Below are 17,442 nucleotides of genomic sequence, written 5' to 3' on the forward strand. Positions count from 1 at the left end.
TGATGTGTTTTAATTTTTAAATTTTACATACTTAGCACTTAGTTCAGATTTTTTTGGCAACATAAATTGTGTTTACTATTGCATATGATTGATATAATGCAAAAAAATTGGGAGTGGGGAGAGTTTCAACCTGGTGGTCAATTTGGAGAACAGTGGGACCCGAGATAGTAAAAACTTTATTTGAAGAGGTATAAGTCTCAATTGCTTCATATGACTGAAATCGGGATAAAAGACCTTGTGTTTCACTTCGAATATTCATTTTAAAATCTATGTCATTTGAAATTTGTTCAAGGCAATCAATTACTGCAGGGTATAGTGTCAGCAGTCGGTCTGTAGCATTTTGTAAGGAACTGAAACGAACACTGTGGGTAGCAGCCAGTTCAAGAGACTGATCCACATCCTCAAGAGATTCTTACTTCTTAAATATATTATTTCATTTCCTTGAGTTTCTGTATAAAAAAGTCTTCCATTTCTGTACATCACCAGGCTTGTTTTCTGTACCAAAAAGGTTAACAGAAACAACTGAAGATTTTGCACAAGCTTTCATAACCAGATTTGTTCCATGAGATCCATAATAAATATTTATTGCCGTGGGAGAACACTGCATCAAGTGTGTTGCAACTCATTTGTTTATTCCTTGCATATTGCTTGCAACATCAAAAGGCATACCCACACACTTTTAAATATCTACGTTATTTAATTTGATCCTTCACCAGTTGTTGTTTCAGTTTTAACCATTGAAATCACATGCTCCTTTACAACGGCCTCTTCTGCAGCAAGCGTAAAATAACGTAATACAATAGAAGTTTGCTCACAGAGTGTAATATCAGTGGTGCCATCAGCTGATAGTGAAAAGAGTACTGTGTTATTTACCTCTTCTGAAATATCCTTCTTGACCATCTGTCATAGTATGAATTAGCTTTTTTTGTGCATAATTAGAAAGAAACATAAAAAATTAGAAATTTTTTGCATTATTTGGATTGCTTTGCAAACAATGCAAAAAACTTTGTCTAGTGATATAGAGTAGGTTAGCCATGACCTTTTCTGCACAACTTCAATGTCATTAACTTTAACTGATTCAGTGTAATACTTAGATAACCTTGAATGTTTTGTTGGCTGATTTGGCCCTAATACAATAAATTGCATTTTATCAATCATCTTTGCAATTTTTAGTTCTAGAAATTTACCTGGATCATTTTCATTGACATTTACAACGTTGTCTGGTTACTTCTGATAATCTTTTCTGCTAGAGTTAGGTCCATTGCTGCAGTTACAGGCACTTCATAATTACCCATTTCTACAGTCACTTACTTAGTTTCAGTAATTTTTCAGTTTCTGAATGTTTCTGAATATTGTAGTTCTACTCCATTATCTGCTGCAATTATGACATCTTGATTATTGCCTGTTTCTTGTACAGATGATTGGTCACTAATCTCTGTGATTGGCTCTGTTTCAATAATAGGCTTACTTGTGATATTCACAATGGATGTTGATGTTAATTCTACATTCTCTGTTGCTGTAAAAGATGTCCCAGATTTTTCTCTGTATTTGTTGCACTTGCATTGACGCGAGACCTGCCGTTAACTTTAATTGTTATGGATCATTACCAGCTGCTTTCAATTCACCAGATTTGTATTTCCATGTTGCCTCTTTCTTTTTTCCCTTTATTTCAGCTGAAACATAAATAAATAAAAAGTTAAAAAAATGTCAAATGATAGAAACCAGGGCATTGGTTTCTTTGAGTTATAACTATTATCAGTCCATGAAATTTATAAATAGTAGCACTATTTATAAATTCCATGGACTGATAAGGAGTGGACTGAAGCATATTGATTAGTAGTGAATGAAAGTAATTGCAAAAATTCATTAGGCACACAATTTTATTTATCAAACATATATTAACCGTATTTATCAATGCAAAGCAAATGAATTCATGCATTTTATATATTTATTGTTTTGAACTTTTCAATAACAATTTTCTCTTTTTTCTGTTCATGGGGTGGTTAATTTCACCAGATAAAGAGGAGAACATCGTTTAATCGTTCGTCACTACAATGCTTGTTTTCGGTATCTTTTTTGTTTAGCAATATTGCCTAACCTTCTTCTGTTTCAGCCATTCTTGCGTCAACATATCGTTCTCTTCGTTTTTTTAGCCGAGATGCTCGTTGTTCAGCTGATTCGTTTGCTCTAGCTCGAAATTTCCGTTCTCTTTCTCGAGCAAGACAAGCTAATCGATTAATTTCAGTTTCAGCTTTCTTTTTTATATTTAGCTATCTTCTTTATATTTCTATGTTTATAAGATATTTACTTTAAAAACTTTATTATTTTTAAATACTATTTATAAGTAAAGATTAAAGCATTACTTACTTTTTTACAGTATAAAATCTATCAATTTCAAGTCAACAACGTTTTTTATTATTATTATTTCACAGCGATTTTATTTATTTACGCTAAACAAAGTTTGTTGTTTTTTGTTTGTTTCAATTACTTTTCTTAACGAACGTTTTATTTACGCTAAACTAAAGTTTGGCGTATTTCTTTTAAACCTAGTGCTTGTTTTGCGCGGACACCAAACAAACAAACAAACCGACGTGAAAGCAAGTTAAATTAAATAAAAAGTTGTAAAAAATGTCCTGATAGAAACTTATAGAACTTATAGAACTAAAATATTTTCTCTTTGAGGATTGGGGGCCCAATTTCTTTTTGGGGGCCTAGTTTCCTGAGCCAGAATCAGGGCCCAGTACAAGTCCCCTTTTTCTCGTACTGGGCTACCACGTCCCTGATATATATATATATATATATATAGATATATATATATATATATATATATATATATATATATATATATATATATATATATATATATATATATATATATATATATATATCAGGCCTTGTTAAGAAGCGCTACGCAGCTCGCATTTTGCTTGCGAAAAGGCGATTTGCCTACGCGTTCAGCAGTTTTGCGCTACGCAAAAACTTCTTTTAGAATATTTAAATTATCTTTGATTGTCGTTAACGTGACGTTTATTCAGAAGAAATAAAGTCGTAAGTAAAAGCATTTAACCGCAATTGTAAAATAATAGATTTTTTTGTTAAAGAAACAGTTTGTTTCATAATTTTATTTTTGTTATTAAAAATTAGTTAAAAAAAAAAGTGTTTTAAGTTTTATCTTAAGGAATTAAATATATAAATTCCTTTTAAATATAAAAATTATTTTTAGTCATAATAAGTTTAAAAAATGCACGATTTATTTTGATGTAAATATTTTATTAATAAGATATTTTGTTTATTGTTAATTCCATAACGTAAAGTTTTAATGACGTTCATTTAATTTATGAAAATAAATTATGATCACGAATATGTTCTCGGTAACTGATAAATAACAACAAAAAATCTTTATTGTTTAATCAAATCAAATCAAATCAATATATTTTCACTTTAATAATAACTGTATATATATACAATCGTGCGGGACATTTACAAACAGTTATAAACTGATGACGCGTAAAGACCTATGATGGTATAAATATAGCATAATAATAATGATAATAATAATAAGTAATAAAAAATAATAAAAATAAATAGAAATAATAATAGTGATAAATAGTAATAATAATATTAAATAGAGTAATATAATAAGTACTATCTATATATTTTACTATAAATAGATATATATTTTACTATATATTTATCTATATATATTATAGTGATTATCATAAGGATAATGCAAAAAAAATAAAAATAAATAAAAAATATAAAAATCATAACAATATCAATAACAAAAAATATAACAATAAAAAGAAGGAAATAAAGGAAGTAGAGTCAAAGAAGTAGAAGTCATAGGAATTTTGTTGTGATCCAGCATTTTTCAAGCATAGAAAAATTGAATATGAATTAAAGTAAAAGAAAAAAAAAAAAAAAAAAAATTATTATAGAGAATTAAGCGGGACGATTGCATAGAAAATAGTTTATTGTTTATTTATTACATGTTATATGGTTTAGTAGTGCCACAAATTTTAGAGCCATATAACTTTACAGGATGATGAAAATGAGGGTACTTGATTGTGACTAAATGAACATTTATATATTTTTATGTTTTATTTTTAGTTTTATGTTTTTATCTCTATTTTATTTTTAATTTATGAGTTTTATATTTTTATTTCTATTTTATGGGTTTTATATTTTTATTCTTATTTTTGGTTTTATATTTTTATTCTTATTTTTATTTTTATTTATGAGTTATTTTCATTTATTTTTATGTTACTTTTATTATATTAAAAATTTAGTTATAGAGAATAACTAGGGGGTGATTGCATAACTGATAGTTCATTGATAATTTTTACTGAAGATAAAGTTTTTTACATGGGTTATAAAGGCATTTCTATTTGATATTTTGGAGAATATTTTTTTAGTTTCAACAGGAAGAGAGTTCCAACATAGAATTGATTGATACTTGATTGACTTTATGCCATACTTGTGTGTTTGTTTTAAAGGCATAGAAAGACTACAATAAGATACAGACCTAAGTTTATAACTATGAACATCATTTGTGAATTTAAAATAGCTAGTGAAGCAGCTAGGCGTATTATGGTGGACAATGTCCTATACAAGAACACAGTTTGATAAGTAGATAAGTTCGTCAAGCTTTAAAATTTTAGAAAGATTATAGAGTATGTCAGAACTAAAACTGTTAGGTTGAAAGTGAATTATTCTTAAAGATTTATTCTGGAGATTTATAAGGTTTTTTTTATAAATGGATGGACTTTGCCCCCATATCTGACAACCATAGCGTAGGTGGGAGTTAAAAATAGCATGCCAAATATTCACAAGGGTTTCGTAATTCACAAAATGCCTTATTTTGGTAAGCATTCCATTTGCTCGACTTAATTTGTTTGATATGGACTTAATTTGTTGAATGAACAAAAGATTTTCATCTAATAATATGCCCAGATATTTTATTTTATCTACAATATTTAGTTTTTGACCACTAATTCTAAAATTAAGTTTTTTGGTAATTTTTTTGCCTTGAGGTTTAAATAGAACTAATTCAGTTTTTTTGACATTCAAAGATATTTTGTTTGATCGCAGCCATTGAACCAGTGATGCCAGGTCATAATTTAGGTACTTATTTAGCTTTTTTAAAGACTTATCTACAATCAGAAGGTTAGTGTCATCAGCAAAATGATACACCTTTGAGTATTTAATACAAGTGTTTAAATCATTAATGTAGATAAGGAAAAGAAGCGGACCCAAAGTTGAACCCTGAGGAACACCTATAGATGTAAACTTAGTAGTGGATGAGATATTACCAATAGTAACACTTTGTGGACGATGGTTTAGATATGACTTAAACCAGTTCAGTGCAATTCCCCTTACACCATAATGATACAGTTTTGATAATAAAATTTCATGGTTGACAGTATCAAAAGCTTTTTGCAGGTCAACAAATACTCCACCAGCAAATTGCTTTTGATCCAAAGCCTCACGTATGGTTTCAGTTATATCTATGAGTGCTTGGTTAGTAGAGTGTTTCTTTCGGAATCCAAATTGCAGACTATATAAGTTATCTGACAGATTTAAAAAATTGAGCAGCCTGTTATACATAAATTTTTCAATTAGTTTACCTATATTTGAGAGTAAGGATTTAGGCCGATAGTTACATGGATCTTGTTTACAGCCGCTTTTAAAAATTGGAACAACTTCTGCAACTTTAAATAAGTCAGGGAATATCCCTGATTGAAAAGATTGATTTATTATAATACTCAAGGGGAAGCTCAATTCTTGAGATGCTAAGGTCACTATTTTTGAAGGAATGCTATTGGGACCGGTGCTTTTTTTTGGATTCAAGAGGGAAATATAGTCATTTACTTCTTGAGGAGTAACTGGAGATATAAAAAAAGTATCAGGATTTTGATTTTTCAAATAGTGGCTGAAGTGAAATCTAGGAGGTATAATTTCTTTAGAAAGTTTATCTGCAATTGAAGAGAAGTAATCATTAAAAGTGTTTGCAATTATTTTCTTGTTAGTTATAGTTTTATTATTGATATTTAAACTATCTATATTATTGTTGATCTTTAATTTAATATAAATAATACTCCTTATTCCTTTCCAGGTATTTTTAAGGTTATTTAAGTTTTCATTAAAGTAGGTTGAATAATATGATTTTTTTGAGTATCGCAGTAGGTTACTAATTTGATTTCTGTAATATTTGAATTTTTGAAAGTATTGTAGCTTTAAATTCTCATTTTTACATTTTATAAACTTCTTGTGCAACTTATTTTTAATTTGTATTGACATAATGATTCCTTTAGTAATCCATGGCTTTGATAAAGATTTATTAGCTTTTTTGGTTGACATTTTAAAAGGGGTGTGATTATCAAGTAATCTTTTAAGTGCATCCAAAAACTTTGAAGTAGAGTTATTAACACAGTAGTTTAAATGGTTTATTGAAAGCCAATCAGTTTCTTTAAGGTCTTTTAAAAAACTTTTTTCATCAAAATTTTTAAAACATCTACGTTTTAAAACATCTACGTTTTAAAACATCTACGTTTTAAAACATCTACGTTTTAAAACATCTACGTAAAACATATACTGTTTAAAAACATTATTAAAAAGAGTTCACAAATTAAATAAGAAAAAATGTATTAACAGTTAATAAAATAACCAAAAACCAAATATAAAATTATAAGAAAATAAACAAATATTTTACGTTTCATGAAAAAAATATTTTTTTCAAAATAAAATTTAGTTCATATTTGAAAAATATAATAAAAATGATTTTTTTAATAAGAACTTAGATTTTATTTGTAACTTTTGTTATAGTGAGAAAAAAACAAACTGTTTGTATGATTTTCAACGCGTTAATAAAATAACTTTAATTACAATGCGGTACTTGAAAAGACGCTAGTGACGCAATATAACTTCTAACGATGCAAAATATATTTGCTGAGTTGAGTTACTTAGAAATGCGTTACGCGTTTTCGCTACGCAGCGAAATCTCGTAACAAGGCCTGATATATATAGTTAACAGTTTTACCCTGATTCAGAATCGTAAAAACATCGAGATCATAATCGTATAAAAACATAGGTAATGGAATATCAGTTATAATTTTATACTGTAAGCCTAATCTTTTATTTCAAAACCTAATGCTTTGGTTATTACTTATCTTAATTCCGTTAATTTTATTAAACTTAATTCAAAAAGAAATAGTTTAATTTCTATATTAAACTTACTGAAACTTGTTATGCACGTCAAAGCGTAGAAATCAAACAGAAAACTCACGGAGCTTGATAGGTTTTATTGAAACACGCGAGCACATGGTGCTTTCAAAGAAAGTTACTTAATTGGCTAAAACAAGACAACCCGACTTTATTATTTCGGCACGTTTTTTATTGTATAAAAGGTTTTATGAATACAATTTCGTAATGGCCCCAAATATATGCATCCTCCTAACTTGCCTATTATTTATGGGCGATTAAATTTTGCTCAAAATAGTATTAATAGTTTTTTAATTAGAACTTTGAAAACACAAGTTATTTTGTTCTATTTTTCGTTAATTTTATAATCGTAGACTATAAATTGAAATTGAAATCGACTACAATAATTTATTTGGACTACAAATAAGTTTCTGGTTTATTCTACAAATGGCTCCGCTTGGGCTACATTTTTAACGTTATATTTTTTATTCATCATAAAATATAGACTCACCCGAGAATTGGTTCACTAACTAATATTTGAATTGAAGGTTTGAATTGAATTGAAGGAATTGAGGTTCACTAACTAATATTTGAATTGAAATCTTGTTTAAATGTTTATCTTATTAAAATTAAGAAAATATTAAAAAGTGTAGTTAAAGACATATTAATAAAACCAATCGTCGAACAGTTGCTTTCAACAAAATAAAAGTTCTGACATGAAATTGAGGCAGTGTAATAAAACCAACCGTTAGTCGGACAGTTGCTTTCCACAAAACAAAAATTCTGACATGAAATTGAGGCAGTGTAATAGAGCTTTATATTTAAAAATTTTTATAAATATACAGTTTACTTGGTCTGTTAACAGTATTAAAAAATGTCTACTAAGTCCAGTAATTTCAAAATACTGCAGATGGTTTCCACAGATTTACTAGACTATCAAAAAGCAGCAACCTTTGTTTTTTTCTAAAATTCGTAACACGAAAATAAAACCAATTGTCAACAATAAAAGTACAATTTTGAAAGTTAATTTTTGAATATTTTTTAACGAAGACTTTAAATTTGTTAGAGTTGGATATTTGCGGAATACAAGGAAACAAAAACCTACTGAGTTAATGCAATTGCCAAAAATTAAGGCTGTAAAAACTGAGCACTTTTCACAATTGAAAAATAAAACAAAAAGATTTAGCCAAAATGCTCAAGTATTTTCTCTACGAAGTAGACAAACAACATGAATTGATTAAAAAAAAAAACATAAAAGAAAAGAGCAAATCAAAGAAGATTCTTTGAAACCGAATATATATATGTATATATATATATATATTCGGTTTCAAAGAATCTTCTTTGATTTGCTCTTTTCTTTTATGTTTTTATATATATTTATACATATATATATATATATATATATATCTATATATATATATATATATATATATATATATATATATATATATATATATATATATATATATATATATATATATATATATAAATTGCCGAAAATTTAGGCTTGAAACACTGAGATTTAGCCAAAATGTAAAATTAAACTATCTTTCCAATATTGAAAAAATTATGTAAATCCGACAGATCCATTTAAAAAAAGAAAAAATAGTCATAAAATTGAATTTCACCTTGTAAGCGCAGTTTTCTTGGAGTTAATTAAAATTTTATAGTATCAATATCACGGTACTTATTTTAGAAAACTTAACAAACAAAAATAATCTTGTTTTTATAATTTAATATAGCTTAACATTAAATATGACAGTAAAAGTAATAAAAAACATAATAAAAAGTTACCATAAAGGGCTCAAGGTCTTTTATCGCCCACGTTTCCCCACTATGGGAATAACTCTTTTACAGTGTCTCAATATTATAGAAGGTTTCTCATATCTCAATATTCTCAATATCCTGCGCAAAGTTGCGCAAATTAAAGTTTAACAGGCTTTAAACATACGACTCGTTCGTCATTTTCATTTGTTCAAAGCACATCTTGTTAAGTTTGAACTCTAAATAATTAATTGCAATTACGAAAACAACAGGAAATAATAAAATTTAATGCTATTCCTCTTTATTAAGTAATATGATTTTATTTATTTATAAACTTAAACTTATTTCAGTTAATTATCAATTATGTTTTTAATTATCTAAAATATTATTTGAGTTATATTACAAAATCTGGTATGAAAAAGAACTACAAACAAGCGATGCATGTTTTGAAACAGATAAACTAGACAATAGCCAAAACTTGGGCTTGGCTTTTCTAACTTCTTCTCACAATAAAGCCATGATATTTCATAAAAATTAAAGTAATGGACTCATGATTTTTTTTACTATTTAATTGTGTTTTAGCAAGTGTTTATACTATTTTATTAAATTATCTAATACTTTAACTTAAGTAAGTTGTCTACAGGAAACCACCAGATGCAAATTACATCCCAGGACAAAATTTGTATAGATTTTCTATACAAAAAATCAATCCTTTTTTCTATAGGCTTTTGGAACATATTTTCTATAGAAATTCAACTACTAAAAGTCTATAGAATATGCAATTGAAAGTCTATAGAAGTTTCTATACAAAAAATCAAACCTTTTTTCTATAGGCTTTTGGAACATATTGCCTATAGAATTTCAACTGCTAAAAGTCTATAGAGTATGCAATTGAAAGTCTATAGAAGTTTCTATAAAAAAGATCAATACTATTTTCTATAGGCTTTTGAAACATGGTCTATAGAAATTTAACTACAGAAAGTCTATAGAAGTTTCAATAGATCGTATTTTTCTAGAGTGAATAGAAAATATTTTCTATTATCATTTAGATGGTCTATAGAATCGATGGAATATATTCCATCGATTATAGACTATATTATATATAGTACATATATTATATATTACATATATTATATATTACATATATAATATACTACATATATTATAGACAATAAAATTGCTAGCTATAGCAATTTCATAGACTTTTTATGATATTCTATAAACCATCTGAATATTACATATGAGGAATATTTGCTATTGGGAGAAAAAATAAGAAAAAGAGCATTTATAAACTTTTAAAACAAATGACTATATATTAAATAATCAAAAAAGACAGAAATACACTATGTACATTCTTATAACATCTTTCATATTTTAACGCTTCTTAACTTTCGACGCAATATTTAATTTTATTTTGATTGCTGTTCGCACATCCTTTGACGACACTCCCAGTATCTGACAGGCACAAGCTAAAAATACAAAAGAGTTCAATTAATTATTTCTTTCGTTTAATAAAGAAATTCAAATGCTATAACTATTTACCAACAACACCATCAACGAGGTCTTGACAAATTTTGGGTTTTGCTACTTTGTCAGAGTGAGCATTACTTTGCTTGCCAGAAAAACAGACACTTCTCAGATAGTCTGTGCTTCCCACCAATGACACCAAAAGATCGTTTACAAATCTATTTGTACCATGCGATTTGTTACATTTGCTGAATTTTACATGGTCAATGTATATTTTGTGACCTGGCACTAATTGTTTCTAAATTACAAAGTAGAAGTTTTATGAATATAATTCATATATAACAAATATATAAATAAAAAAAATAGATAAATTTTGCAACATGAAAATTTCTTACTCTACTAGATCCGTCTGGGTAGTTAGGTTCTTTCCAGATTGGAATGGATATACAAACAGGAGTTTCAGTAAGATTTGATTTAGAAACAAGACTGTCATTAAACGCATTACTATTTGTTATGCTAAATGAATGATTAAGTTGATCAGACATATCAGAAGAGTTGAGAGTGTGGGAGGTTGCTCCACTAGACCCATATGAAGTGCTGGGTGCCTTCCACTTCTGAAAAGATGAATGAAAACTTTGAGTTACATTGAAGTCACATGTATTTTCTAATTCAACAGAATCATTTAATAAATCTGAATATTGATTTGAGTTAGAAGTAAGACTTTTTGTCAATTTTGGTATATGATGTGTTAAAGAAGATAGATCACGGGGCTTGTTTAACTGCAAAACTGCATTGGATAAGTCCTGGGTTGATTTCTCTAATGAACTTAACACACAAATAATCCCTAAAAAAGTCATTAAAGCAAATAAGTTAAAATAATAAAGTTAATATTATAAAATGCAATGCATTTCAGAAACAATAAAGCCAAATAGAAAACAAAATAACATTCACTTTTTTCATATTCAGAATGCTTTTTCATTGATGTCTCCATTGTAGTGAGAAGTTGAGCAAATCCTAATTAAATAATCATTTAAAATTTTTTAACGATGCATAAATTATTTTTAAATGCATTTCAAAGCTTTACTTACTATTTTCATTGCATTCCTTTCCTTTAAGATCCCCTTAAATACAATACAGCTATATTAACTTCATTAAAAATAAAATGACATCATGGAGACCCCTCCAAACCACAAAAGTGTGGAACCCTGTGTGTACATACATACATACATACATACATACATACATACATACATACATACATACATACATACATACATACATACATACATACATACATACATACATACATGCATACATACATATAAAAATGTAGATATGTATAAATTTAAAGACACCTGTCGCTCTTTCTTGCAGTTGTTCTCTTAAAACATTATTATCATATTTCAATTAATAAAGTTTAATTTATAAAGCAAAATTATCTGCAATCTAAAATAAGAACATAAAGTAATACTTAATTGAACAAAGTTTACTATTAAATTAAAAAGAATTTACCGCAAACCCATAGTTAAAATTAGAAGTATTTATAATATACAATAAACGTACAATGTTTTTAATAACTTCAATGTCTTCTTCAACACGCAATCGTTTAGCTTTTGCACAACTTTTACCATCATATTTCTAAATAAAGCTGATAAACGAGAATGAAATATTTTTAAATAGCATTTAACATTTTTAAAAAGTTCTTAAAAATGTTCATCTTAACTACACACTTAAAGTTACCTGATTTGGTAATGGTGGCACAACTTTTACAAGGGCATTTGCTTGATTGTTTAGCTCCTCCAAATCATCTTAATTATTTAAAATATAAAATATTATAAAGATTTTTCCACCTGCATATAAATGTATATATATCCTAAATTTTACTTACCCCCCGATTTCAAGACCTTTACCTCATAATTTTTCCAAGTAGGAGAACCAGACTTTAACGTCTGGTTCTGCAACAGTGCATTGAAATGACTTGATGGCCACTCTACAACAACATTTTCTCCATATGTAACAGGACCTTTAATCCAGTCAGTTCAACCAACCTATATGAAATTAGTTAACTATAAATAAGTATTTATTTTTAAAGAGGTTTTATACCTTTACTCTATCAAACTTTTCCATTTTATCAAAAAAGAAAAATTAAAATAATACCTCAATAGAATTATCAACAACAAAATTGTAAATAGAATATTCAAAATTCATTTTAATTTAAGTCTTTTCTTTGCCATTTCAAAAAGTCAAAAAAACTAAAAAGCAATAAATGATATTAACAAATTTAAAAAAAAAAATAAAATAATCTTCTTTTTATAATAATCCTCTAATTATTATTGTCCTCTGTAGTTGCTCTTTTTTAAATTTCTTATGTTTAATTTATACAAGCCAAAGTAAGGAAGTCATTCAATTTATACCAGTCAAAAACAAGGAAGTCAGACACATTGACTTTCTGTTGTAATAACAAAAATATTAAAATACTGATAATATAAATTTTCCCACAGACTAATGGGAAAATTTAAATGAAGTTTCTGTTTACACAAGCCAAAAAAGAAACAAAATAGAAATAAAGTGCTGCAATAAAGCACATGATTAGTAATAAGAAATATTTTTACTATTAGTAATTAATGATATTTTATTTTTATTATTATTAATTTTGAAAAAAAAAGTTTCTTTATTTTAATGATTTTTTTTAACAATTTTAAATCTTTAGTTCACTCTTAATGCATCATGTTTATTAATATTTACATTAATTTAATTTTGAACTTTTTGAACTATTTCTTGCAGCTAACAACACCTAACCCAAATCACCTAACTTCAACATTTTGATTTTGTTTTTATGACTCTTTTATACTTTAAAGGATCCTTATTGATAGCAGTTGAATATATTGATATATTTGTTGAAAATGACAATACTGTTGACAATAATGAATATTTTAATAGAAAAATTATTATTAACATATTTTTATAGTTTTTTATAAATAAAATAAAAATTGTTTTAAAATCCAAAACAAGATGAAAGCAATTCTGACATTTTTCTTTAATTTTATATTTTAATTAATATTTTTTAGTAATGTTTTTTAATCTTTAAATGTTACTTGCAGATTCTTCCATTGTACAACCATTTTTCACCATTAATTTGCATGTATATATATATATATATATATATATATATATATATATATATATATATATATATATATATATATATATATATATATATATATAATATATATATAATGCAGTGCTGATCCTAACCCCAACTGTAAAACTTTTCGACAGGCTAAGAGTAGACATGAGTGAATCTATTAGGAACAACAATGTAAGTGTCGTCAACTTTAACTACTTTAGATATAATCTTTGTTGCATCATAAGCAAAAATATGTTTATCAAAGTCACCTTTGTAATAATACCAATCAGTATTACAAGAAAGAAAATGTTTCTTTGATTGCAACTTGTATCCAACAATGAAATAGGATAAACTTAATATTGCTTTTATAAGAAACACAAAACCAAATGACAGTTTAACATAACAATTGCTCCGTTTTTTCCCACTACAAAAAGAATGTGTTGAAATAAGTTGTCCATAAACATGCATGCGATAACAAGAAAAAATTTCTTCAAAATTAGAAACACCAGCTGTTTTTAATGCTTCCATTGTAAGAAAATCAATAACTGCTGGTTTTATATCAAGATGCACAAGACTTTCTGAAGTTGGCAGAGATTGTCTAAATATATCATTAAATAATACTTGAAAACCTTCAGATCGAGTTGTATCTTTAAGAATAAAGGATATATTGTTTAACAAAAGGACTGATTTAGCAATTTGTTCTGCAGCAAACACTGTACCATTGTGCATTTTTTTCATTGCTCCAAGGTAATTTTCAAAAGTGAAACATGAAGTTGCCCATAAAGGCCCCCAATTTTTTACACTTAAAGCTAAGTGACGAAGTAGGTGTATATTGAAGAGACAATGATTTTTTCCATATAACAATTCCACATCTGATGAAAATTCATTCAACAAAGTGTTGGCATCATCCACCATTCCTTGATGAATTGAATCAGATACAAGAAGCATTATAGCTGTGACAAGTTTTATCCAATGAGAAAAATATGGTGCAGGTATTCTATTTTTTACTAAAGGCCAACCAAAAAACAGAAAGTTCTGCCATTCGGAAGCTTTCCATTTCTTCTTTTCAGTTAAAGAACGAGTGTCACGACCACAATTATTTGGTAGATTGATATTTTTCCAACTGTTACTGATATCACATATATTTTGAACTGAAAGAGAATAATCAGCACCACGATTATCAATCCACAATGACACAAAATGTTTAGTGACTCCTAACAAGACACTGTGCATGTAGTCAGGAATAGTATTATTGATTATATCAAAGCATGGAATATCCATAAGAATTAAAGTACCTTTTACCCCATTAATAGGATAACCTACTGCAACAGCATTTATACAATCTATCATATGTAAATCTTTTGAACGATGCTGAAAATTGATATGTCTATATACATGTGCTCCATCATGATGCTCACCTTTAGCATAGCAAAAGTCACATCCATAATATCCGTTGAATTGTTTAGTATTTGTAAAAATTGGACGGGCTATAGTATCAGTAGTGAAAATAGTAGTTAGACAGCGTGTATGCTGATCATTGCCCCAAGTAAATCCGATATTCCATAATGATTTTGCTTCTGCTACAAATGGCTTCAAAAAAGTAGTAGCAATTGGTTTGTCTTTACCTAACCAAATTCCAGCGCAAATAATACTTTTTTTCCTGTCTGAAGGAATAAGTTCATTGATTGATGCCAAAATTGGATAAATTGATCTTGTTGAAGAGTTGTACAAAGGAGAACCATCAATATTAAAAGTTAAAGTAATATCATTGGGAAGCAGAGGCAGTTTTTTGTATGCATCTCCATCTATGACATCTGACTTGTAATAATTAGCTCGATTTTTGTCCATGAAACATACATTTCTAGACTCTAGTATATTTCTCAATTGATTTTCTATTCCACAATACAGGAAATAAGAATCTTGTGCCATACTTTTTTTTTTATCATGCAAGGTATTACACATAGGACATTCCCCTGTTTCCACTTCCCCAAGATAATACTGACAGTCTAGGCAATACAGATGAACTTGAACTTGCTCATGAATACTGCTTAATTGCTTTTTATATAAATAAAAAGAAGAATAGGGAAAGTCTGGTTTTAACAGGCATACTAGTTTTAGTAAATCTTCTATTGCAACATCAGACAATCCATGTCGTAAAGAGATTGAAAGAATCAAAACAAAAATTTCAGAAATTGAAACAAGAGCAACACTGTCTACACCTTCTTCAACCAAATCATTGGGTTCCTTTTCTTTTTCTACTATATCAATAGGTAGTTGCATGGTTACATTGAAATTAGCATCATCTATACCTCTTTCTACTTCAGAATCAAATACATTTTCAGCTGAAATCTGACTGATATTGTCTGTTAATCTACATTTTCTATTTCTGCACAAAGTTGAACGTGGGATTTCAACATTATCTGCTTGAAGATAACGTTTGTAATGTTTCATTTTACTTTACCTATATAAAATAGACTTTACCATATAAGTATATTTATTATTATTATTATTATTATTATTATTATTATTATTATTATTATTATTATTGTTATTATTATTATTATTATTATTATTACTAAATTTAATCTACAACAGAAAAATCTATGAAAAAGGTGGAAAAGTCACTAACGCCTTCCATGGAAGATCCAATACAGAAGGTTATTACCAAACATATATTATTACCAAATATATATATATGTGTATATATATATATATATGTATATATATATATATGTATATATATATATATATATATATATATATATATATATATATATATATATATATATATATATATATATATATATATATATATATATATATATATCTGTGTGTGTGTGTGTGTGTGTGTGTGTGTGTGTGTGTGTGTGTGTGTGTGTGTGTGTGTGTGTGTGTATATATATATATAAGATATATATCAATAAGGATCCTCTAAAATATAAAAGATTAACAAAAACAAAATCAAAATGTTGAAGTTAGGTGTTTTGGGTGGTAAGTTTATAAGCAATAGTTCAAAAAGTTCAAAACTAAATTAATGTAAATATTAATAAACATGATGCATTAAGAGTGAACTAAAGATTTAAAATTGTTTAAAAAAATCATTAAAATAAAGAAACTTTTATTTTCAAAATTAATAATAATAAAAATAAAATATCATTAATTACTAATAGTAAAAATATTTCTTATTACTAATCATGTGCTTTATTGCAGCACTTTATTTCTATTTTGTTTCTTTTTTGGCTTGTATAAACAGAAACTTCATTTAAATTTTCCCATTAGTCTGTGGGAAAATTTATATTATCAGTATTTTAATATTTTTGTTATCAAAAGATTTTTAAAAAATGGCGAATATGAGGGTGAATAGACCCTCATATTCGCCATTTTTTAAAAATCTTTTTCAAAACGCTTTAATTTTTAACGAAAATTAATTTCCATCACATTGCGCATTATTGATCTTTAACTTGTTATTCTCAAAATGGCGAATATTAGGGTTTTTAGTGAGATTTTTTAAAACTTTGACTTCGAATTAGAGCACTTCCTGTTCATTTTCAGGTCTATGTTTTTATATTTTTCTGAATCAGCATAAAATTCTCTATCACAATCAATCATTAAAAAAAAAAGAGGGAGGAGGGAAGAAGTAACAGTAGCGCTATATATATATATATATATATATATATATATATATATATATATATATCTAGTGGCTATGGGGATTGTTTCCCTCAAGTTTAAGTATAGAAATGAACTACTAAAAATCAAAAGAAAATGTTCCTAAACTTTGGGTTGATGGAGCTGCCCGATTATTTATTTAAAAAGATTAAATTAGCCTATTTATGTATAAATATTAAAATATCATTTATAAAAAACATTATTGTAACATGTTA

General features: G+C 27.1%; 1 protein-coding gene across 1 annotated transcript; it reads right to left on the reverse strand.

The window, feature by feature from the left end:
* Window positions 1-10,248: 10,248 nt before the first annotated feature.
* Window positions 10,249-11,830, reverse strand: LOC136087704 (uncharacterized). Its single transcript, XM_065811135.1, has 6 exons — window positions 11,787-11,830; window positions 11,520-11,552; window positions 11,383-11,445; window positions 10,827-11,275; window positions 10,507-10,729; window positions 10,249-10,433 (listed from the first exon to the last, which is right to left on the reverse strand). The coding sequence occupies exons 3-6, from the start codon at window positions 11,420-11,422 to the stop codon at window positions 10,339-10,341; spliced, it is 807 nt and encodes a 268-aa protein (XP_065667207.1). The 5' UTR covers window positions 11,423-11,445; window positions 11,520-11,552; window positions 11,787-11,830; the 3' UTR covers window positions 10,249-10,338.
* Window positions 11,831-17,442: the final 5,612 nt, after the last annotated feature.

Source organism: Hydra vulgaris, chromosome 12 (assembly GCF_038396675.1).
Source record: "Hydra vulgaris chromosome 12, alternate assembly HydraT2T_AEP".
NCBI classification, from domain to species: domain Eukaryota; kingdom Metazoa; phylum Cnidaria; class Hydrozoa; order Anthoathecata; family Hydridae; genus Hydra; species Hydra vulgaris.